Source organism: Ictidomys tridecemlineatus, chromosome 6, assembly GCF_052094955.1.
Source record: "Ictidomys tridecemlineatus isolate mIctTri1 chromosome 6, mIctTri1.hap1, whole genome shotgun sequence".
Lineage (NCBI taxonomy): Eukaryota > Metazoa > Chordata > Mammalia > Rodentia > Sciuridae > Ictidomys > Ictidomys tridecemlineatus.
Window position 1 is genome coordinate 35,939,310 of NC_135482.1, and position 19,592 is coordinate 35,958,901.

Here is a 19,592-nt window from a genome sequence, read left to right on the forward strand (position 1 = left end):
AATTGCAGGGTAGAATTTGTTTCCTCCTATTGTACAGTGTCTAAGAGATTGAATGATATAATTGCCCTGTGTGCCAGATGAGGAAACAGTATCAGTGAGAGATGTGACTTCTGCATACCACATAACTAAGACTTGAATTTCAAGATCAGTGTTCTCTCTAAAACAATTAAAAGATAAGAAGACAATAGTATGGCAGTATGTAAAAACGTGGATGTGTAACCGATGTGATTCTGCAATCTGTATATGGGGGAAAAATGGGAATTCATAACCCACTTGAATCAAATGTATGAAATATAAAATGTCAAGAGCTATGTAATGTTTTGAACAACTAATAAAAAAAAAGATAGGTCTATTGAGCTATTCCTGAGTGTCTTTATAGTCTCTTAAATATATGGATAGTCAATCATCTTTGACTTTCTCAATCATTGGTGAAATGTGCTTCTTTTTTTCTCTCTTCCTTTTACCATAAGATGGAAAAGACCTTCAGACATAATCAATATTATAATTAGAATATAATCAAATGACATTGATTATATGCAAATATTTTGCTGCAAAATAGTGTATACTTTTAAAAGTTTGTTGCTAGCCAAAAAAACTCAGCTCTATCACAGGAAAGGGGATGGAGGCCATTTGTCATTTCCAATCCTGCACCCATGGTCATCCCATTAAATTACAGAAAGTTTCTCTATGCTTCTTAAATTCTTTTTTAAATTTTTTTTCAGTGTCTTACTAGGTTATTATTATTATTTTTTAAATACATGACAATAGTGGAATGCATTACAATTCTTATTACACATTTAGAGCACAATTTTTCATATCTCTGTATATAAAGTATGTTCACACCAATCAGAAAATAGGAGTCCCTACTGTGGTGAGCCAGTGAAAGTCAACTGTCCGACAGGGAAAGGAACCATGGCCAGTATTTGTAGACTCCAGTAACTGAACCCTGAAGAACTGACTTTAAAGTAGACATTTTAATAACATCACCTACTAAATCACAATCTGCAGAGTATGGCACGTGGCATGTAGCACTCCTGACTCAATTCCTGGCACACATTAATTCATCAATAAGTGACACCTCTGAATAAAGGCCGGTTATAGATAGCTGTGAAAGTGTGCAAGATAAATATTTTTCAAACTTAATGATAGAAACGGATCTATTATTATTATTATTAAAAAGCATTTTTAACAAGTTTGGTTTTTAAAGCAAGTTATTTTCTGGGCAATATACCCAAGTCCTATTGAAGGAATTCTGGCACTACTACTTCAGTTATCTTGTGTACTGTTATATGTCAACATTCCAAAAAACTTTAACAGAAATTAACAGCAACTACAATTAGATCCCAACATTTCTGGCACTAGAAGCAGTTTCTCTCTAAAGCAAATGGGATTACTGGGCTGGCTCTCTTGATCTGGGGGAAAAAAAAACCATCTCCCCACCTCCCTCTCCCATATCCCGTGTTTCCATCCCCTCTTCCCCAAGCACGTATATTCTGACCATTTGAGTGGAAAGTTCAAAGAAAGCCACACAGCTACACCCACTCAGCGCTCCTAGGGGTGGAAGAGCAAAGTTCTAGGGCAGAGCCTTCCTTCCCAGAGCCTGGCCATGCAGTCGCTCTCGGATACCTGCTCCACTAAGCGCCGCGTCTGAAGATCTGCTGCCACGGAACAGTTGCGTCTCCATCTGGCTGCCAACCCACCCGAGCTTTCTTCTCCTCCTCCACCACCACCTTCCTGCCTTCCCCCTCCTCCCCCTCCTTTCCGTCTTCCCTCTCCACCCCCGCCCCCAATCTCCTCCTCTTTTTCTCACTACAAGCGGTTGCTGATGCTGAAGCTGAGCGTCACTTCGGCTCCCACGGCAGACATGGCGACATTGACAGTGGTCCAGCCGCTTACTCTGGACAGAGGTAAGGGAGCGGCTCGCCCGCCAGGCCACTGCGCCCCCTCTGCTGCTGCCTCTGCCCCTGACAACTCCCACCGGGACAGCAGGACGCGCTCGGGCAGGGCGAGCAGGAAGAGCGAGGACACCCAAGAAGGCATTCGCGCCTAGAGCGGGATACTTTCTTCCCCTTTTTCTCCCCGCCTTGTCCCTGCTGCCCCTTCGTGCTGTACTCGCCCGGGCGAGGGGTGCTGGTCCGGTTCTGGAGACCCTGCCGCCACTCCCAGCCCCTCACTGGGTCGCCTCCCGGCCGCGGGCTTTGTTGGAGAGGATGAGCGGGGACCGCTAGGCGCCCGGGGCTTGGGGTTGGAGAGGGGCAGAGAGGAAGCTCGCTTGGCCCGGGAGCAGAAAGACTGGCAAGGGAGTCGCCTGCCAACCTGCATGGTCAGGCGGCCCAAGAGAAAGGAAGTTTGTCCCTGCGTAGGAGGACTAGGGTTGGTCCAGTGACTGGTGCCCAGGAGGCCGCCCAGGGGCGGTCAGGGCGCTCCTGTGGGGTGGCCAAGCGCCCAGCGACTGTGCTGCCGCGGCAGGGAGCTGCCCTCCGCTGAAAGGGCAACGCGGAGTGCGGGCAGCAGTGCCCGGGTCCTGACGCCGCATCGCGGCAGCAGAGCCCCGCTCTTCCCAGCCTCGCGTCGGGACTGCGCTGGGGGTCGCGTTGCTCTCTCCTCCTGCAGCTCCAGAGTGGTAGCAACTCTGTTTCTCACATCCCAGCCAACCTTGTTCTTGCCCAGCTAGGTGCAGCCGCGGTGTCCCTAGGCACGAGGACAAAGCACAGGTTCGGTTAAATTTTAACTTCTGACCTGCGACCCCAAGCTTTCTGCCCTCTGACTTAAATGGGGAAACAGTGTTGGTTTCCTCCCCAAGACCTCCGCCAGCCCAGGGATGGGTGATCCGCTGCGATCAGGGCCTCTCTGGTGCACCCATGCGGGATTATACCTGTACCTATGTGATCGCGTTTCCTTTCTGGCTTGCGACGTCCAGTTATGAAGGCGCTCGAGTCCCATGGCTCTGCAGAGAGAGGGCACCCGCTAGTCCCTGTCCGCAGCGGCCGGATTTAGGACCCGGGGCGGCCATTTGGAAATGATGTGTTCAGAGGCAAATGATTTAGTCTATGGCCCTCTAAAATTTTTCTTTCTAGCGGATAAAACTGGACAGTGGGGCAAAGCAAAAGAGCATATTTGCAATGAGTACAATGCAAAAGTCAGTGAACTCAGTTTGAGGTTTTTAATTTGGAGAGATAGTGGATGTCTTTAACTTAATCAGCCGGCGCCAGATGTTATGTGGTGCCCATAGCAACCTTACTTGGGATAGGAGTTTAAAAATTTATTTTAAATGATAAAAGACTGATTTTATTTTGGAAAATGTTGATTTACAACGTAACAAATTAGAAATAGTTAAGAGCTCAGAAATCCATTGTATAATCCATGATTTCAGCCCCAATATCATCCTCTGCACTAAGCAGGATAGATCCATTGCCAGTAAGAGCCAGATGGCAAGCTATTAGAAACTGTGGATTTCCCAAGTATTTCTATTTTAATGTGATGGGCGCTTATATTGTCCCATTACTAAATTACAGTCATTAAACATTCTAAGTAAAACAACTACCTTTGGATCAGACTCTCCACAAAGATTTTATTCCTGAGCAATTTTATATCTGCTTTTTACTATTAATAATAAAGATATTTCACTTCTGGAGGATTTATCTTAGCCTTTACATGCCTCAGCATGTACTAAGAAGTGGTACTGAACAGATATGGATTTATTCTAAAGTTTGTTCTTGTTCATGTTCAAACTGTACCTGTTCTTCTTGGTGTGATTGGGTCCATGCATGAGCTCAGAAAGGAAATGGGTTAGATTATGCCTAGATCTGAATACAATCACCAGCAGTCCACAGGATCTGTAACCTACTAGGAATGATGGGCTATTGTTATCACTGCTGCACATGTTCAATATAAACAAGTATTTTTCTATCACGTCATGATAATACATTAATGATCAATTAATTGATTCATTTCATCATTCAATTCATGGAATAAAGGATCCTAGAACTTTCCCCTTTGGAAAGTGTGTGTTAAAAGAAGCAGCCCAATACTACTTGTTTAGTTCCCAATTGCAAATCTGGTACTCAACTTCGGATGAATCAGTTAACCTCTTTAGACATCAGTTTCCCTCTGTGCCACATCAGGAGTTTAAACTAAATGATTTTGACACTGTGCAGTTTTAGCAGTCTATAATTCAACTAATTAAAGTTAAGACTCTGTTTGGTCACCTACTGGGAGATTTTCCAAATCATTCCTCTCCCCGGCTGCTTTGGTACCCTTTGAAGTGCTCTAAATTTCCCCACTGCTTTGGTTTCATGGAAGCTTTTATCACACTCTTATTGCATTTGTCTCCCCAGTGGGTGGAGCTCCTCAAGGGAAGAGTTCATTTCCGAATACATCTTTGAATTCTCAATGCCTGTCATCATCCCTGACATGGTAGGATAAAAAAAAAAAAAAAAGTCTGTTTGTACAAATAAACAAAAGACAGCAGTAAGTCGAGCACTGTTAAATATAGGGATTTAGTGGTGAACTGAGGTATAGTTCATAAAGTCTTATTTTGGCTCTGTAAGGGATGATAAAGATAACACAGACCAATGGTTTTTAACTGCTCTTTTCCCCTATGCACGCAATAAGATTCTCAGCAATAATAGTAGCTCACCAAGGCTATGTTTTTTAACCAAGACTTATGATAGGTGGGCATAGGGAAGGAAGGGAAGAAGGTGCTTCACAAAGCCTCCCCAGGGCATCTAGGTGAGTCTGAAAACAATCCACAATTTTACAGCTGCTGATTCTTTTCCAGTATTTTCATTTTACAAATGGAGAACATAATGATGGCAAGATGTTTTCAAAATTACTCTACCACACAGTTGGAGATTTAAAGATAAAATATAGTTTTTCTTGTTCTGAGTCCTTTGGTATCCTAAAGTAGAATCATAAACACGTGGAATCTTCAGGGCAAGGTCTAAACAAACAAATCAAAACTATGGATCAAAATTAAGATTAAGTGCTCCTAGAATTCAGAATTCAGAAGATATCATCTGAAAGTAGGAAGCTTAGAAGTCTGCATCTTGCTCTTTGGATCCTCTCTAGGAAGCAGAGAGACCTGGTCTAGACTAGGCTCCAAAAGGCTGAAAAGGCGATTTAGTGCTTTCATGGCTCTGAGTGTATTCCAAACTCTTTTCTATCTGCTACTAAGTTGTTGGATTAGATTGGCTCTGACCAGGGTAGGTTCCTTTTCCCTCTGGTCCCAGTCCATGATATTTGTCACTTACTTACTGAGTGCCAATTATATAAACAGACCCTACTGTGGGATTGGTGTGCATTGAGGAGCTAAACAGGTATAATTTTAATCTTTGTAAATTAGGGCCTATTGCAGGAGAGAGATTATAAAATACACCCACATACAAGCAAACAACTCATTTACTCATTCACTATTCATTTATCATCTATTAAATGCATGATACTATGGGAATACCAGAAATGAAGTTTCTTGCTTTAAGAGTCTAGTTGGGAAGACAAATAACAATAAGAGATTATTAACTAACTTAACAAATAAGTAACGAGTGCCAGACTTCTGCCAAATATTGTTTTAATCGCTGCGGTGGTGCTAATGAACAAAACAGATAAAATCTAATGGTGAAGAACACATTCAAAGATAATTATAAGTGCTGGGAGAAAGAAGAAAACTGGATAAAGGAGAATGATGGGGGCTGTAGATGTAGTCGTCAAGGAAGGTTCTACTGAGTTGGTGACATTTGAGAAGAGCCTTGAAAAAAGCAAACTTTGCAGATGTTTGGGGAAATGTGCTCAAAATGAACTCACATGGGCATGCGGGGAACATCCAGGAAGCTAGTGTAAGGGAAGAGAGGCAGGAGAGGAGATGCAGGGAGATGGTAACGGGGCTCATGATGATGGTACTCATAATTAAGATTTTAGACTAGTTGAGAATACAAAGTGTTGTAAAAAAAAAAAAAACCAAACATGCCATTGAGATATAGAATAATAGGGGAGGACCTGATTGATGTTGGTCAAGGAAGGTTCACTGAGAAAGTGAACTGTAAACAGATTGTAGGGTGGTAATAGGATTCTTAGAAGAAGCATTCAAAGAGAAGAAAGAGTAGGAATAAAAACAGCTCCACATTTACAACTTGGCTAACAACTGGTTAATATGTCTAAAGTCTAGAAAATAATCGAAAATTAAAATTACCAAGAAATAATTACCCTCTAAGTATGTATCCTGGGGTAGAAATTTGGTTATATATGCCAAGGAAATCTACAGATCAGCTTTCCCTTCTTTTATTGCTAGGCTAAAACATCATATATTATAATTAGATTTTCAAAGATATACTGAGCACTGTAATTTACATGTCACTGTGCATAAATCTGCATGTTGAATTCAAGTGGTCATAAGATGAGATCTATTCATTTTTGGTCTCATATTTCATGTTAGATAGTAGTGTAGGAAGTAGCACATATAATTTACCCTCTTGGCCAAGTGAAGATGCTGATAAGGAGATTAGTGTGGCATTCTCTTCCAGGTTTTAAAACGTTCACAGCAGCTCTTCCCAACACCGAGAGGCTGGTTTGCCCAGATTTTAATCTCTGAAACCAGGAATGACCTTCATTTAAACCAGAGGCAGCAAAGCAGAGTACAATCTGGATACTTAATACCTTCCTTTAAAATGACATAGAAATCCTTCATTATATGAAAGAAAGGTTTTGGTCACTTTCCTTGGTAACGCCAACTCTACTTTCCATCTCAAGGTCAGAAAGGATAATATAAAAGAATTTTTCAAAATTTCACTTTTGTTGAACATCCCCCATAATTAAACCAAATGGATAAAAAAATCCAGTGTCAAAAAATGGATAATTAAAACATTTCTATGTGTTAATTACTGTTATGAAATTTAAAATATTTGATATATGATGACATGATCAGTTGGTTACATTCTGTAATTAAATGCTTATATAAGATAAAATGTTGACATTACTGTCATCTAAGTTTTCTGTGAGTTAAATTCAATTTGGATAACTTGCAAAATGTAAACAGAAATCTTAACTTCTTGGCTTCTTTAAATTGTAATTTAAAATATTGATTAAACTCATCTTTTAGTACGCTTTGTCTTTTTTTAAAACAATATCAGGCTTTCGCCCTTTAACAATTCTAATGTAAAACCAAGACCTTTTATTTTGTGCATTTCAAACTTGTGGACAAAAAAAAAAAAAACCATGAGAACAAAACTGGAATGCCAATGAGAATCCCATGAGTGCCACACTTTCCATAAAATTTGTGATACATTAAAATTTTTCTTTTTCCTTTCCACTTTTCAAGGCATGCAGAGCTTATTACTTCATGTATCTTCCAATTCAAGCCTTGGGCAGCCTATAGCTTTTTTAATCAGCTCTATTCACCAGGTTTTATAAAATCTGTGTTTGCCTGAAAATTGCTTTTGCTCATAGCCGAAAAAAGCTTGCCTCTTCTCTTGTTCCTCATTATTTTTTATGTTTTATTATTTGACATGAAAAATGTTAAGAAGGAAGGAAAATAAAAATTATGGTTTTGTTTTTATGTTGCTCTAAAGACATGTGCCATGGTGGTCTTCACTGGGGAGGAATAAGAGAGGGACTGATGATGTCTTACACCTCTTGTGCTAAAGGTTTCCCACTTCAGCACCCAGATATGTTTTAGTTCACAAACTTTAACTACTTGCTTGCTTTCTCATATTTTCTGGAGGCTCCAATAAATATTTTTAAAAATATTTTTATTGAATTTTTTCCAGATCAATATCATTTCCTTTTGTGCTATATATTTAAAGAACACTCTCTAAGAATCAAAAATTTGTCACCACATCCATCTTTTCTTTTTTTGTTTGGTAATGGCAAGATGCCAAGAGAATGACTCAAAACATACATCTTTTACTTAAGGATAGCTTTATATATAGTTCTAAAATTTAGAATAAATACAGGAATTAATGAAAGAGCTTCCAGAAAAAGAAAAAAAGTAATTTAGTGAATTCTTCTAATTTGCTCCAAGACCCGAGATATGTTTGGTATGCTCCAGTCATTTATGAAATTAATATTTTTACTTCTGAAGTATTTCTTTCAGGAATCACAGCAGGAGACTAGATATTTAGAAGGGGAAAAGGAACATATATGGAGAAAAAACAAATGGGAAAATGTACTGGGTGTTCAGCATGGTGTTACATGCACAAAACCCGTGTCTCTTGGAGAGAATTCTTTTTTTTTTTTTTTTTAAGTTTTGACATCTGTCTGTTAGAATCTATCAAATCAAAGACCTAGTTGAATTTGTTTATGGAGAGCCTACTGCATTTTGTGGCACATATTAGTCATGGTCTTCCTATTTGTTGATTGTTTAATAAATGAATGAAATAAAAGTGACTTAGCTGACTATCATCAAATATTGCTAATGCTAAAAAAATAACTTAAAGGCTGGACATGGTGGTATAGGCCTATAATCCTAGCTACTCAGCAGGATGAGGCAGGAGAATTGCAAATTCAAGCCTAGCCTAGGAAACTTGTAGAGATCCTGTCTCAAAATAAATTTTAAAAGGGCTAGGAATGTAGCTCTGTGGTAGAGCACTTGCCTGGCATGAACAAGACAGAAGATTCAATCCCCAAGATGGGGATAGGGGGTGATTGTGGGAGGAACTCTTTCAACCTAAAATAATGTAAGAATGGCAGCTACCTTAGGTTGTCTCTTTCTGTGTGTGTGGGGGTGGGGTGGGTGGGTGTGTGTCTGTGTGTATGTGTGTAGCAGAGCAAGGGGTGTGTTCTCCAGGACGAGGAAACGATGTGAGTTTTGGTGTTACTCTTCATATCCCTGTATCCATTACTTGCATTTATTGTGAATTAAGCCAAACAGCTAAAGTTGGAATACAACTGAAAGGATATTTTTTAATTGTGGGGAGGAGGCTACAGAATAGCTCGCCCCCATCCTCAACCCACACAAAAGAAACTGCATTGCTTTATTTTTTAAAAAACACAAATAAATGAATGGCCAACTCTGATCTGATAAACAAATTTAAATGGATTTAATTTGAAATCGCTCTGTATTAGCAAGTGTGAAATAATCTTCAAAAATCATAGAGTTCCACCAATGCTTTATATCTGATCCATGTGATAGTTTTATATGATTTGAGTTTTGCTAAGTACTATGCTGAGTTTGATGACTTACCTAATAAAAATAAATATGCCCAAAGATCACTGTTTTAAAAAAATTGTTATTGTGAGAGCAAAATGCATTACAGTTCATATTACACATATAGAGCACAATTTTTTATATCTCTGGTTATACATAAAGTAGAGTCAAATCATTTGTGTCTTCATACATGTACTTAGGGTAATGATGTCCATCTCATTCCACTATCTTTCCTGCCCCCATACCCATTCCCTTCCTCTCCCTCCCCTTTGCCCTATCTAGAGTTCATCTAATCCTCTGATGCCCCCTCCCCAACCACATTATGAATCAGCATCCTTAAATCAGAGAAAACATTCAGCATTTGGTTTTGGGGGATTGGCTAACTTCACTTAGCATTCTATTCTCCAACGCCATCCATTTACCTGCAAATGCCATCATTTTATTCTCTTTTAATGCTGAATACTATTTCATTGTGTATATATAACATATTTTCTTTATGAAAAGAAAATTCATCTACTGAAGGGCATCTATGTTGCTTCCACAGTTTAGCTATTGTGAATTGTGCTTGTGGTTGTGTCCCTGAAGTATGCTGTTTTTAAGTACTTTGGGTATAGACTGAAGAGTGGGATGGCTGGGTCAAATGATGGTTCCATTCCCAGTTTTCTAAGAAATCTCCATACAGCTTTACATATTGGCTGCACCAATTTGCAGTCCCACCAGCAATGTATGAGTGTGCCTTTTTCCCCACATCCTCACCAACATTATTGTTGTTTATATTCATAATAGCTGCCATTCTGACTGGAGTGAGATGAAATCTTAGAGTAGTTTTGGTTTGTATTTCTCTAATTGCTAGAGATGTTAAACATTTTTCCATATATTTGTTGATTGATTATATATCTTCTCCTAAGAAGTGTCTGTTCAGTTCCGAGGCCAATTTATTGATTGTTTTTTTTTTTTTTTTTGGTGTTAAGATTTCAAAGACTACTTCTAAAAAAATATTTTGTGGGATTCAAACTTATTTTGAACTTGGATATCTGCTTTGAATTATTTTGAATTTAGATATCTGTCTTGAATAGAAAACTAGCACTTCTAATTTAACCAGATGGTAAGTTATCCTAGAAACACTGTAGTTATTTCAAGTCTACCTGGTTCTAGTCTTTATTTGCCTAATGAGGTGACAGTTATATTTTAGGATAGGCTCTTCAATTTTTTTAATTAAAGAATCAGATTTACCAAAAAAAGGATAGAAAATGGGAGTCACAGAATGTTCATAAGATTTAAAACTTGACAATAGATGGAAGGAGGGGAAAAAGCCAAGAGACAGCTGACTGTATTGAACACTAATTGAAAGAATTGTGGAATATGGTTGAGGGACTGCTAAAAGTGATTTTTTAGGAAAATTAGGGAACAGCAGTAGCTGTTGATAGACAAATGACTTGGCATCTACATAATAATAATAATAATAATAATAATGAAGTGTTTTAGGAAATGATAGACCAATCTATTAGCTGTTGCCTTCCAACAGAAAAACACAAGTCATGTTACTAAAAGAATGGGATATTGGCACTTATTAAGGAAAGTGATGATTACAGAGAGCACATGATATCACAGAGAACAGGTCTCACCAACTTTCAGGTGCCACACTGTACATTCAGGAAACCCCAAATATTGCCCAGCCTTCTTGAGATGTGGAGATCTGGGAGGTGGGTTTCTAATGGTTGAGACACTGCTACAAGAATGTTGGATTCTTTGTATTCAACATTGTTACCAAAATTTTGGATGAGCACCTCAGATTATATCTTAATCAGATTTACTGGTGGCATATAGAATAAGGAAAAACAGCAAAGATCTTGGCCAACCGAATCAATATTTCAAACTATACCTTACTTGAATGGCAGGTTACAATAAAAAGATAAAATGCAATGGAAATAAATGTAGTCTTCATTTGTTAGATGGAATCACATTAAAATGTGATTAGATTCATTTTGATGGCAAAACTATGACTGGGATAATTTAGTTTAGGGGGATTTGATTTGGAAAGTATTTGAGGATTTCACTTAAATGCAAAGTGAATACTATGATAAAATTACCAAAATATAAAATCATTAATCTCTTTAAAATTAAATATAAAACTATTTAACACCAATAATGTAATGAAATACTAAACTAGAAGAGATTGTTTTTTTAAAATGGTAGTATTCAAAATTAGAAATCATTCTGCATTGGCACATAAATCATATTAATGTTTTAAAACATGATGGAAAAAAACTGCTAAATTCGCAGTGAGAAAAATATTTTCTCAACTGAGACTCCATTGGTAATTTGGGCCCTTAAATCATTTGTCACGTAGGAGGTTGAGCATGTTTGATTCTCAGGCACCGAATGCCTGCATAAACTCCACTAATCCTATCATTGTGCTAACTGATAATATCAGATGAAAGTACAGATTCCCCCTTTGGAGGCAGTATTATACCACCCAGCAGAGAACCATTAATTTCCAAGAAAATGGAATAGTTCAACATTAGGAAATATTCTACTATAATTCTTTATATTAACAGATTAATCATATAAAACCATATCATCTCAGTATATATTGATAAAGGCAGATAACATAAAGCTAACATTCACTTGTGATTTCAAAACACATAACATTTATGAGCCTGTAAGTAGGGAGATTCCTTAACAAGACAAACTCTAGTCTTCAGAGGCCAATGTCAAATGTTACATTTAGAGAAGAAAAACAGAACAGTTTGCTTTAGCTCAAGAGTAGTACAAAAACATTTTTAAGGTAAAAATAAGTAATAAAACGGAACCATCAAAATTATCATCTTCAGAGTATTCAGTTATCATCTGAAAAAGCTAATAGAGACAAAAGTGAGTTTCCTAATGGGGTACAGTCACTGAAGTGTACTGAAATCAATAATCCTATGCCCAAAGAATATCTAAATAATAATCTTTTATCCAAATGTTAAGAAAATTGATGGAAAACTTATAAATAAAACCAAAAAATAACAAAAAATGTTGGAATAAAAAAGCTGCAATTAATATTTTTGAATGCTAATTATGTGTAATACCTATCACATATTTAGAGATGGGGATATAGAAGCAAACAAAATAGACAAATTCTCTGTTAGTGCTTATGTTCCCGTCAGAATAGACAGACAAAACATTTAAATAGGTAAATAAATAGTATGACTCCAGAGAACAATAAGTGCAGAAAAGAAAAACACACAGTGAAATGGGACTGAGCGCTCTTACAGGTGAGATCATGGAAGGGCTCCCTAAGAAGGTAACATTAGAACAGAGGCAGCTGTGCCAAGATCCAGGTGAAGAGCATTTTGAGAAAAGGAGCAATCAAGTGCAAAGATGATAATCACGGTGGGTTCAAGCAATGGACTACAGTAATCAGAACATAGAAAACAAGGAGGGAATGGATCAGAAGTATTGAGTGGTAGTCAGGTGGTAATACCTGTTTTACAGGTTTCATTAAGATGACGGATGGTAACTACTGCACCCTGTAAAATGACATCCTAATACTATTTTCTTCTGGTTGTTATTGTATTCTGCATCACCTATAGAATATTGTCTTATTTGGAAGGTCACATGATACTTAAAAACTTGCACTCCAGAGCTATTTTGCCTGGGTTTGAATTTTGGCTTTTCTGCTTATTAGCTCTTCAACATTCACAAAAGCAATGTGATTATTTTGAGTCTCAGTTTTCTCACCTGTAAAATGGCAAATAGAAAAAATTACACTAAGACTTAGAATTGCTGATTCAAATGAATTAATATGCATTGAGTACTCAGAGAAGGTCTGACACATAGTAACCACTAAGCATGATGATTACTTCTTCCCCAAGTCCTTGATGTCTTCCATATTAGACACAGAGACACAGAATGTTTGCTTCTTTTAGGCTGAACAAAGAGGCAGGCCCATACATATTTTGGGTTCTTCCAGAAACAGGAAACATTTTTGAAAATGCTAGGGTTCAAAACATTTTCATGTATATTCACCTAATTTATCAACCTACATTTCCTCAAAACACTTATTTCTTGATGCTTCAATAGCACTTTTTAATAATTTTATGAGAAAAGTTATCATAGAAGGTTGAAGTTATTCTTTTACATGATTGTCACCCTTAAAAACAACTTTTTAAAAAAAAATTTTATCTTTGAATGCCCGTTGCCTTTCACAATGCTCGTAAGATAAGTGTTCAAATGTTTACTGAATGAATTTGTGGTTTGTCTCAAATATGGCATCATTTCAGGAGGTAAAACAAGTAACTGAGCACAGGACATAAGGAGACACATTTTTATTAAAGAAAAAAATTCTCACATTTATAATGTTCAAAATTAGAATCAGTACATTCTGGGAATTAGTAAACATCTTATCATAAAAAATTGTACAGGCAAAATGTGAATAATAAATAGTATAACTTTAAGATTTAGTCATTGTGCTGGACAAGGTGGCACACACCTATATCCCAGCTGCTCCAGAGGCTAAGGCAGGAAGATTTTGAGTTCAAAACCAGCTTCAGCAGTGGCGAGGTACTAAGCAACTCAATGAGACCTTGTCTCTAAATAAAATACAAAATAGGGCTGGGGATGTGGCTCAGTGGTTGAGTACCCTTCGGTTCAATCCCCAGTACCAAAAAAAAAAAAAAAAAAAAAAGATTTAGTAATTGTTTAGGAAAATAATTAGAGTTTGTGTAGATGTTCTATGGTCTTCTTTCTTAATATAAGCTAATCATACAACTATCAAAATGGTGCTACTAAATAATTAATAGGAAAATACACCCAAGAGTGATTTAGGGTTCTTTTCTCAATATCTCTCTCTCTCTCTCTCTCTCTCTCTCTCTCTCTCTCTCTCTCTCTCTCTCTCTCTCTCCTCTCCTGTTTAATTGTAAAGCATCACATAATACTGAGGGAGGCAGACATGTGACAGAGGGAGGGAGGAGCTCCAGACGGCTGGACCCCTATTTAGTCTATCTTTGCCTTGTCCTTGCTTTATGACCTTGACCTGTTACTATCTGTTTCCTATAACATCACCACATTCATAGTAAGTGCTCAGTAGTGACTGGTTAGCTCCATCCTCTTCTCCCCAGGGGCATGCATTTTTCCAGACAGATATGAATTTGAGTTACAATTCTGTCACTTACTATCTATGAAAACTTAGAATATTGCTTACTCTCTCCACATGTTATTTCTTTCATCCTTTTATAGAAATAACACCCACTATGCATGGTGATGTATTTCTTTTATTCTTCTTTCCTTCACTTAGGTATTCAAGGAGAAGCAAGAAAGATTACTGTGTGCCAGGTGCCAAGTCAAGGGCTATAGATAGACGTTGTAGGCAGCTTTTTTGTAGCTGTGACAACAAAAAAAGCTGACAAGAACAATTTGAGAGCAGGAAAAGTTTATTTGGCACTCCTGGTTTCAAAGGTCTCAGTCCAAAGAAGGCCAACTCCCTTGCTCTGGGCCTCAAGTGAGGCAAAAGAACATCATGGTGGAAAGGTATGGTGGAGGAAATAGCTCAGGAAGCAGAAAGACCTCCATTCACCAGGGACAACATAAAAATCCGAAGGCATTCTCGCAGTGACCCAACTCCTCTAGGCACAACCTACCTGTTTACAGTTACCACCCAATTAATCCAGTGGATTAATGCACAGATTAGGCTAAGGTTCTCATAACCCAATCATTGAATCTCTAAACTTTCTTGCATTCTTTTTTTTTAAATTAAATATTTATTTTTTAGTTGTAGTTGGGCACAATACCTTTATTTTATTTTTGTCTTTATGTGGTGCTGAGGATCAAACCCAGGGCCTTGCACATGTGAGGTGAGCACTCTTCCACTAAACCACAACCCCAGCCCTTTCTTGCATTTCTTTTGGGGAACACCATATGTCCAAACCATAATAATGGAGCTAACAGTCTAGAGAAGAAGAAAGACATTAAGCAGGTAACTTAGGACATTTTTAATATTAGGAAAAAAGCTTACTCACAGTGGACATTCACTACATACCAGGCATTTTGCTTAGTGTTCTTTATGTTTCATTTTCATTAGTCCTCAAAGCAAATCTATAATATGTAGATACTATTGTTGTTTTGTAGAGTTAGGAATTGAGGCATAAACAGGCTAAATAAAGGTTATTGCGTGTTGATTCTTGAGACCTGCGGCTTAAGCACTGTGCTTCACTGTCAAGAGCAGGTGCATTGGTCTATAACATGTCTTGAGGAACCTGAAATTGGAAGGAACAGTAGAGGCAGAAACATTTGCAAAGACTTCAAAGAGCAGACTTGAGGGTGGGTACACATTAAGAGAGCATGCTGCCTTAGGACAGTGTTTAAAAAGGAATGTATAATTTATAATGATTAATTAAATCATGTATTTTGAAATTTTAGCACAATTATAGGAAAATAGCTAGTGTTATGTAAATGGTTTTGCTTATTACCTATAGTGGCTATTAGTGTCTTCATCCTAAAGGTGAAAAAAATCCATAGATAGAACTATAGGAAAGTACCAGCAGTATTCTGTTCCTTCTTCCTAGGCAGTGCCTGTGAACTGAGAGATAATGACTGTGACCTTCAGATTACCTTTCAGTGATCTGTAATGCACAGAAAAAAACTTCTTCTTAGACCTGGAATTTTGACAGGCTACTATAACGGAGTGAAAAATTGGTAATAGTGCCCCCAAAGCCTGTTTCCTGCAGTCTTTGCCTCCAAGTAGGAACAGAGAAGAGGTATAGGAATGCAACACAACCTGAATTTTAGGCTTAAGGAGAAAATTGTGACATCTTTTTTCCATCAAGATTAGTTCTAAATGCCCTGGAGTGCATAAACACACTCTGCTTACCCATCATCATTAAAATACATGCCTTGGGGTTTTAGTATGGATTTCAGTGGCCCAAGTAAAACATTTGTCTAGCATTAAATGTGGAAGAGATGTTCCACCTAAGTAACACAGATATCTGAAGCTTATATCTTTAGAACAATTTTTTTTTATTTTTAACCATTTTAAACCTGTGCATGTAGAATTTATTGCTTTTCCTTCTGCAGTACAGCATATGTTCTCCAAAAAGGTGTATTTTTGGTAAATGAATAGTAAAATGAAACACAAATAAGCTTAATGTGTGTTACTGAAGGAATGCTGAGATATTTTCTTTGATAGCTCAAGGAGAAGTTTTTACATGACTCCAGCTTCTATTTAGTTACTTAAGGTTGATAGACATATGCCTCTGGATATGCCTCTACAGCCACAAAGATATTGATTTGGATGTCACCCATTTTCCAAATGCTGCCAGTTTGGCATCCAAGTGATTACTCACCAATAGGAAAAATGTTAAAGATGAATATGTTACAGATTGAAATTTTTCTTCTTCCTAAAATGCATATGTTGAAGTTGTAATCTCACAATGTGAGATACTTAAAGGTGGGGTTTTGAGGAGGTAATAAAGTTTGGATGCAATGAGAAGGGTCGGGCCCCCATGATTATCCTTATATTATAAGAAGAAGAGAGACATACTCTTCCTCTTGCTCTTTCCCTCCCCTTTCTTTATCACTCTGCCATGTGAGGACAAAATCAGGTGGCTTCCATTCATAAACCACAAGAGGGCTATCACCAAGCCAAATGTGTTGGCAACTTGGTCTTGGAAGTCCCAGACTCTAGAACTATGAGAAATAAGTCTCCACTGTTTAAGGTACTAAGTGTAAGGTGCTTTGTATGTCTTCATTCATTCACAGTTCTGTAGGCTGGGAATCCCATGATCAAGGTGCCAACAGATTTGGTTAGGGCCTGTTTCTGGTTTGTAGATGGCATCTTCTTGTTGTGTCCTCACATGGTGGAAGGGCACGATGGCTCCAGGTGCACCTTCAGTAGAACACTAATGTCATTCATGAGTGCTTGGCCTCACATGACCAATCAAATGCGAAAATTCCCATTTCCTAAGACCATCATGTTGATGATTAGATTTCAAAATATAAATTTGGGAGAGGCACAAACATTCAGACCATAGCTACAGCTGGCTATGATAGTTTTGCAATCATCACATTATCGTAGCCTTAACCATCCTCTGTGCTAAGTAGCTGAACAGGTTAGACATATCCAAGACAACAGGACATGTGTACACATTAAGATAGCTTGTTTCCCTTCTTATGTTTACATTTTACCCTCTGGGTTTACAAATATCCATCTCACATGTACTAATAAGTTTGGGAAGGTTCTTCTCTTGGGTCGTTCTTCATTATCTTTAGAGCTTTAAAATAAAATGCATTTAATAATTTTTTTTCTTAAGTTTCTCCTGAATTTATTTCAGTGCAAAGTTTTTCTCTTTGTAAATTACAAAATTTTCAAATGTAGAGGAGCTCTATCTAATAAATTGTCTTATGTTAAAAAATACTTACTGATACTTACTAACATCAATGGAGGCTTTTGCTTATCTTGCTGCATTTCTTATTTTATTATTTGTAGTGCCCATAGGGTTTAGGGTAAATATCTTATGGACAGATTCCAGTGTCCCTAAGTAAAGTTTTATTGGAACACAGCCATGTCCACTTATTGACAATTTGTCTGTGGCTGTGTTTGCACTACAGCTACAGTATTGAGTTGTGGAGAGACCATTTGGACCGTAAAGCTCAACTACTTACTGTATGGTCCTTTTAAGAAAAGTGCTTGTCAACCTCTGCTTTTAAAACATTAAAAGAAGCTGGATGTGGTGGCACATTCCTACAATTCCAGAGAATTTAGACATAGAGCATGGAAGATGGCAAGTTTGAGGCCAGTCTCAGTAAATTAGCAAGGCCCTAAGCAAGACCTGCCTCAAAATAAAAAATACAAAGGGCTGGGGATGTGGCTCAGTGGTAAAGGTTCAACCCCCAGGACCAAAACAAAATAAAACCAAACAAAACATTAAAAGAAAAATGTATTTTATATTTACTTCCATTTGTTGAGGTCCCCCCTCAGCCTTGGGTCTTCTCTGTGCCCCTGACAGAAGGGTCCTCTCTTATGCTTTCCCAGGGGGCAGATGGCTGCTGCTTGAGACTTGGTACTTACTAGCTTATTACTAGGGGCAAAAAGGTTTCCCTGATGTCATCCGTTGTCAAGGCCCAACCTCCATCTTAAGAAGCCCTCTGTGCCAGCATCCTTTCCTTAGTGAACCTGCCCCTCTTTGGTCCACCAGACTAAATCTCGCCTTCTGTCTGTGAAGGGTCTTATGTAGGATGCTGAAACTGGGACTTTTCTGCCTCCACCCACATCACCCCTGGAGTAGAAGGTTTTTGCTCTCTTTCCAGTTGTAATGGGTCTTTACTGCTAGTTCCAACCTGATCGACTCTCTTTCACCCAATAGAAATTTGTGGGGGAGGGGGGGAGTTTGCTAGTGTCAGAGGTGCAGTGCTGTACTATGCTAGCTCACACTTGGATTTTTATCAATTTGTTAAAATTTTTAGCTGAGCTCTTCTAATCCACTTGCATAGCACCTGATGTCTTTTCTTCCCAAGCTGTGCCACAGGTGAGTGGCCCGGTGCTCACCTCTTGTGTGTGCTTAGAAGAGTTTCCATTCTCTATTCTATTACTGTTTCACAAAGTCAATCCATCCTCTATGAGCCATAATTCATGCTCACCTATTAGAGTAAGAAATTATGTTCCCAGTTGAGAAGACAGACTTTGAAGGAAGTTTTTTTTTTATGTGTTTTTTAATCTGGGATACTAATTTTCACATCTGAGCAGCTATTTGGTTATGCAGACTCTCTTTATGTTATTGCTTATATTTCAAATTAAAATCTAATTTGGATACTAATTTAGGTGAGCCTGTAATATAGCAGACTGAGCTAACACAAAACCTCTCCCATTACAAACATCAAGAAGTGCCAGAAAAAAATTTAACAATTAAAAAACTATCTATGCTTCAGGTTGAAAATGAAGTGTAATCTCCAGGTGCGAGAAATTAAAGGGAAAGTAAAGACTGGAATGGTAGTGGTGTGAGCTGACACTTTGATAGAAAGAGAAGGAAGGAGATGAAATGGATACAGGTGGTCCCAAGCTCAGAAGTAAACTCCCATAACTGAGAGATGCAAGCTCCCAGAAAGAGAGACTTTAGATCTGTTCTAAACCCAGGAGCCAAACTGCATGACTTAGCTTGGAGCCTGGCCTTAAGCTTCTCTGTGGTTCAGGAAACTGTCACTCATGAAATTTACATGAAATGAGTCCCAGCCTAGAGTATATAGAAGGGGTGAAATAATCTTCAACCCCCATCCCATCATCCTTTATTCTCTATCATAGCTTAACTTTCATAGCATTTTTATTAACTAACCCTCTGCAAATATTTATTAGTAAATAGCCTTTCCCCTCTACTCTTTTTTTGCGGGGGGCTGGGGAGGGAGAGGGTATCAGGAATTGAACTCAGGGGAACTCAACTACTGAGCCACATCCTCAGCTCTATTTTGTATTTTATTTAGA

The 19,592-nt window shown here is 38.1% G+C and overlaps 1 protein-coding gene and 1 long non-coding RNA gene across 6 annotated transcripts in view; one reads left to right on the plus strand and one right to left on the minus strand.

Annotated features, from left to right (window-relative positions):
• LOC120888263 (uncharacterized) overlaps nt 1-3,367 on the minus strand; it is a 60,599-nt gene extending 57,232 nt beyond the window's left edge. The window contains exons 1-2 of one of the 4 annotated variants that reach the window (XR_013440426.1): nt 2,882-3,367; nt 1,627-2,691 (exon numbers count right to left, since the gene is read on the minus strand). This is a non-coding gene — a long non-coding RNA (uncharacterized LOC120888263). The remainder of the gene's footprint in view (nt 1-1,626; nt 2,692-2,881) is intronic. The other 3 variants (XR_013440428.1, XR_013440427.1, XR_013440425.1) reach the window with 3 other exon arrangements.
• Lin7a (lin-7 cell polarity scaffold A) overlaps nt 1,509-19,592 on the plus strand; it is a 145,506-nt gene continuing 127,422 nt past the window's right edge. The window contains exon 1 of one of the 2 annotated variants that reach the window (XM_005337996.4): nt 1,509-1,907. In XM_005337996.4, coding sequence (XP_005338053.1) covers nt 1,826-1,907 — 82 coding nt within the window. In that variant the 5' untranslated portion in view covers nt 1,509-1,825. The remainder of the gene's footprint in view (nt 1,908-19,592) is intronic. The other variant, XM_040280272.2, reaches the window with a different exon arrangement.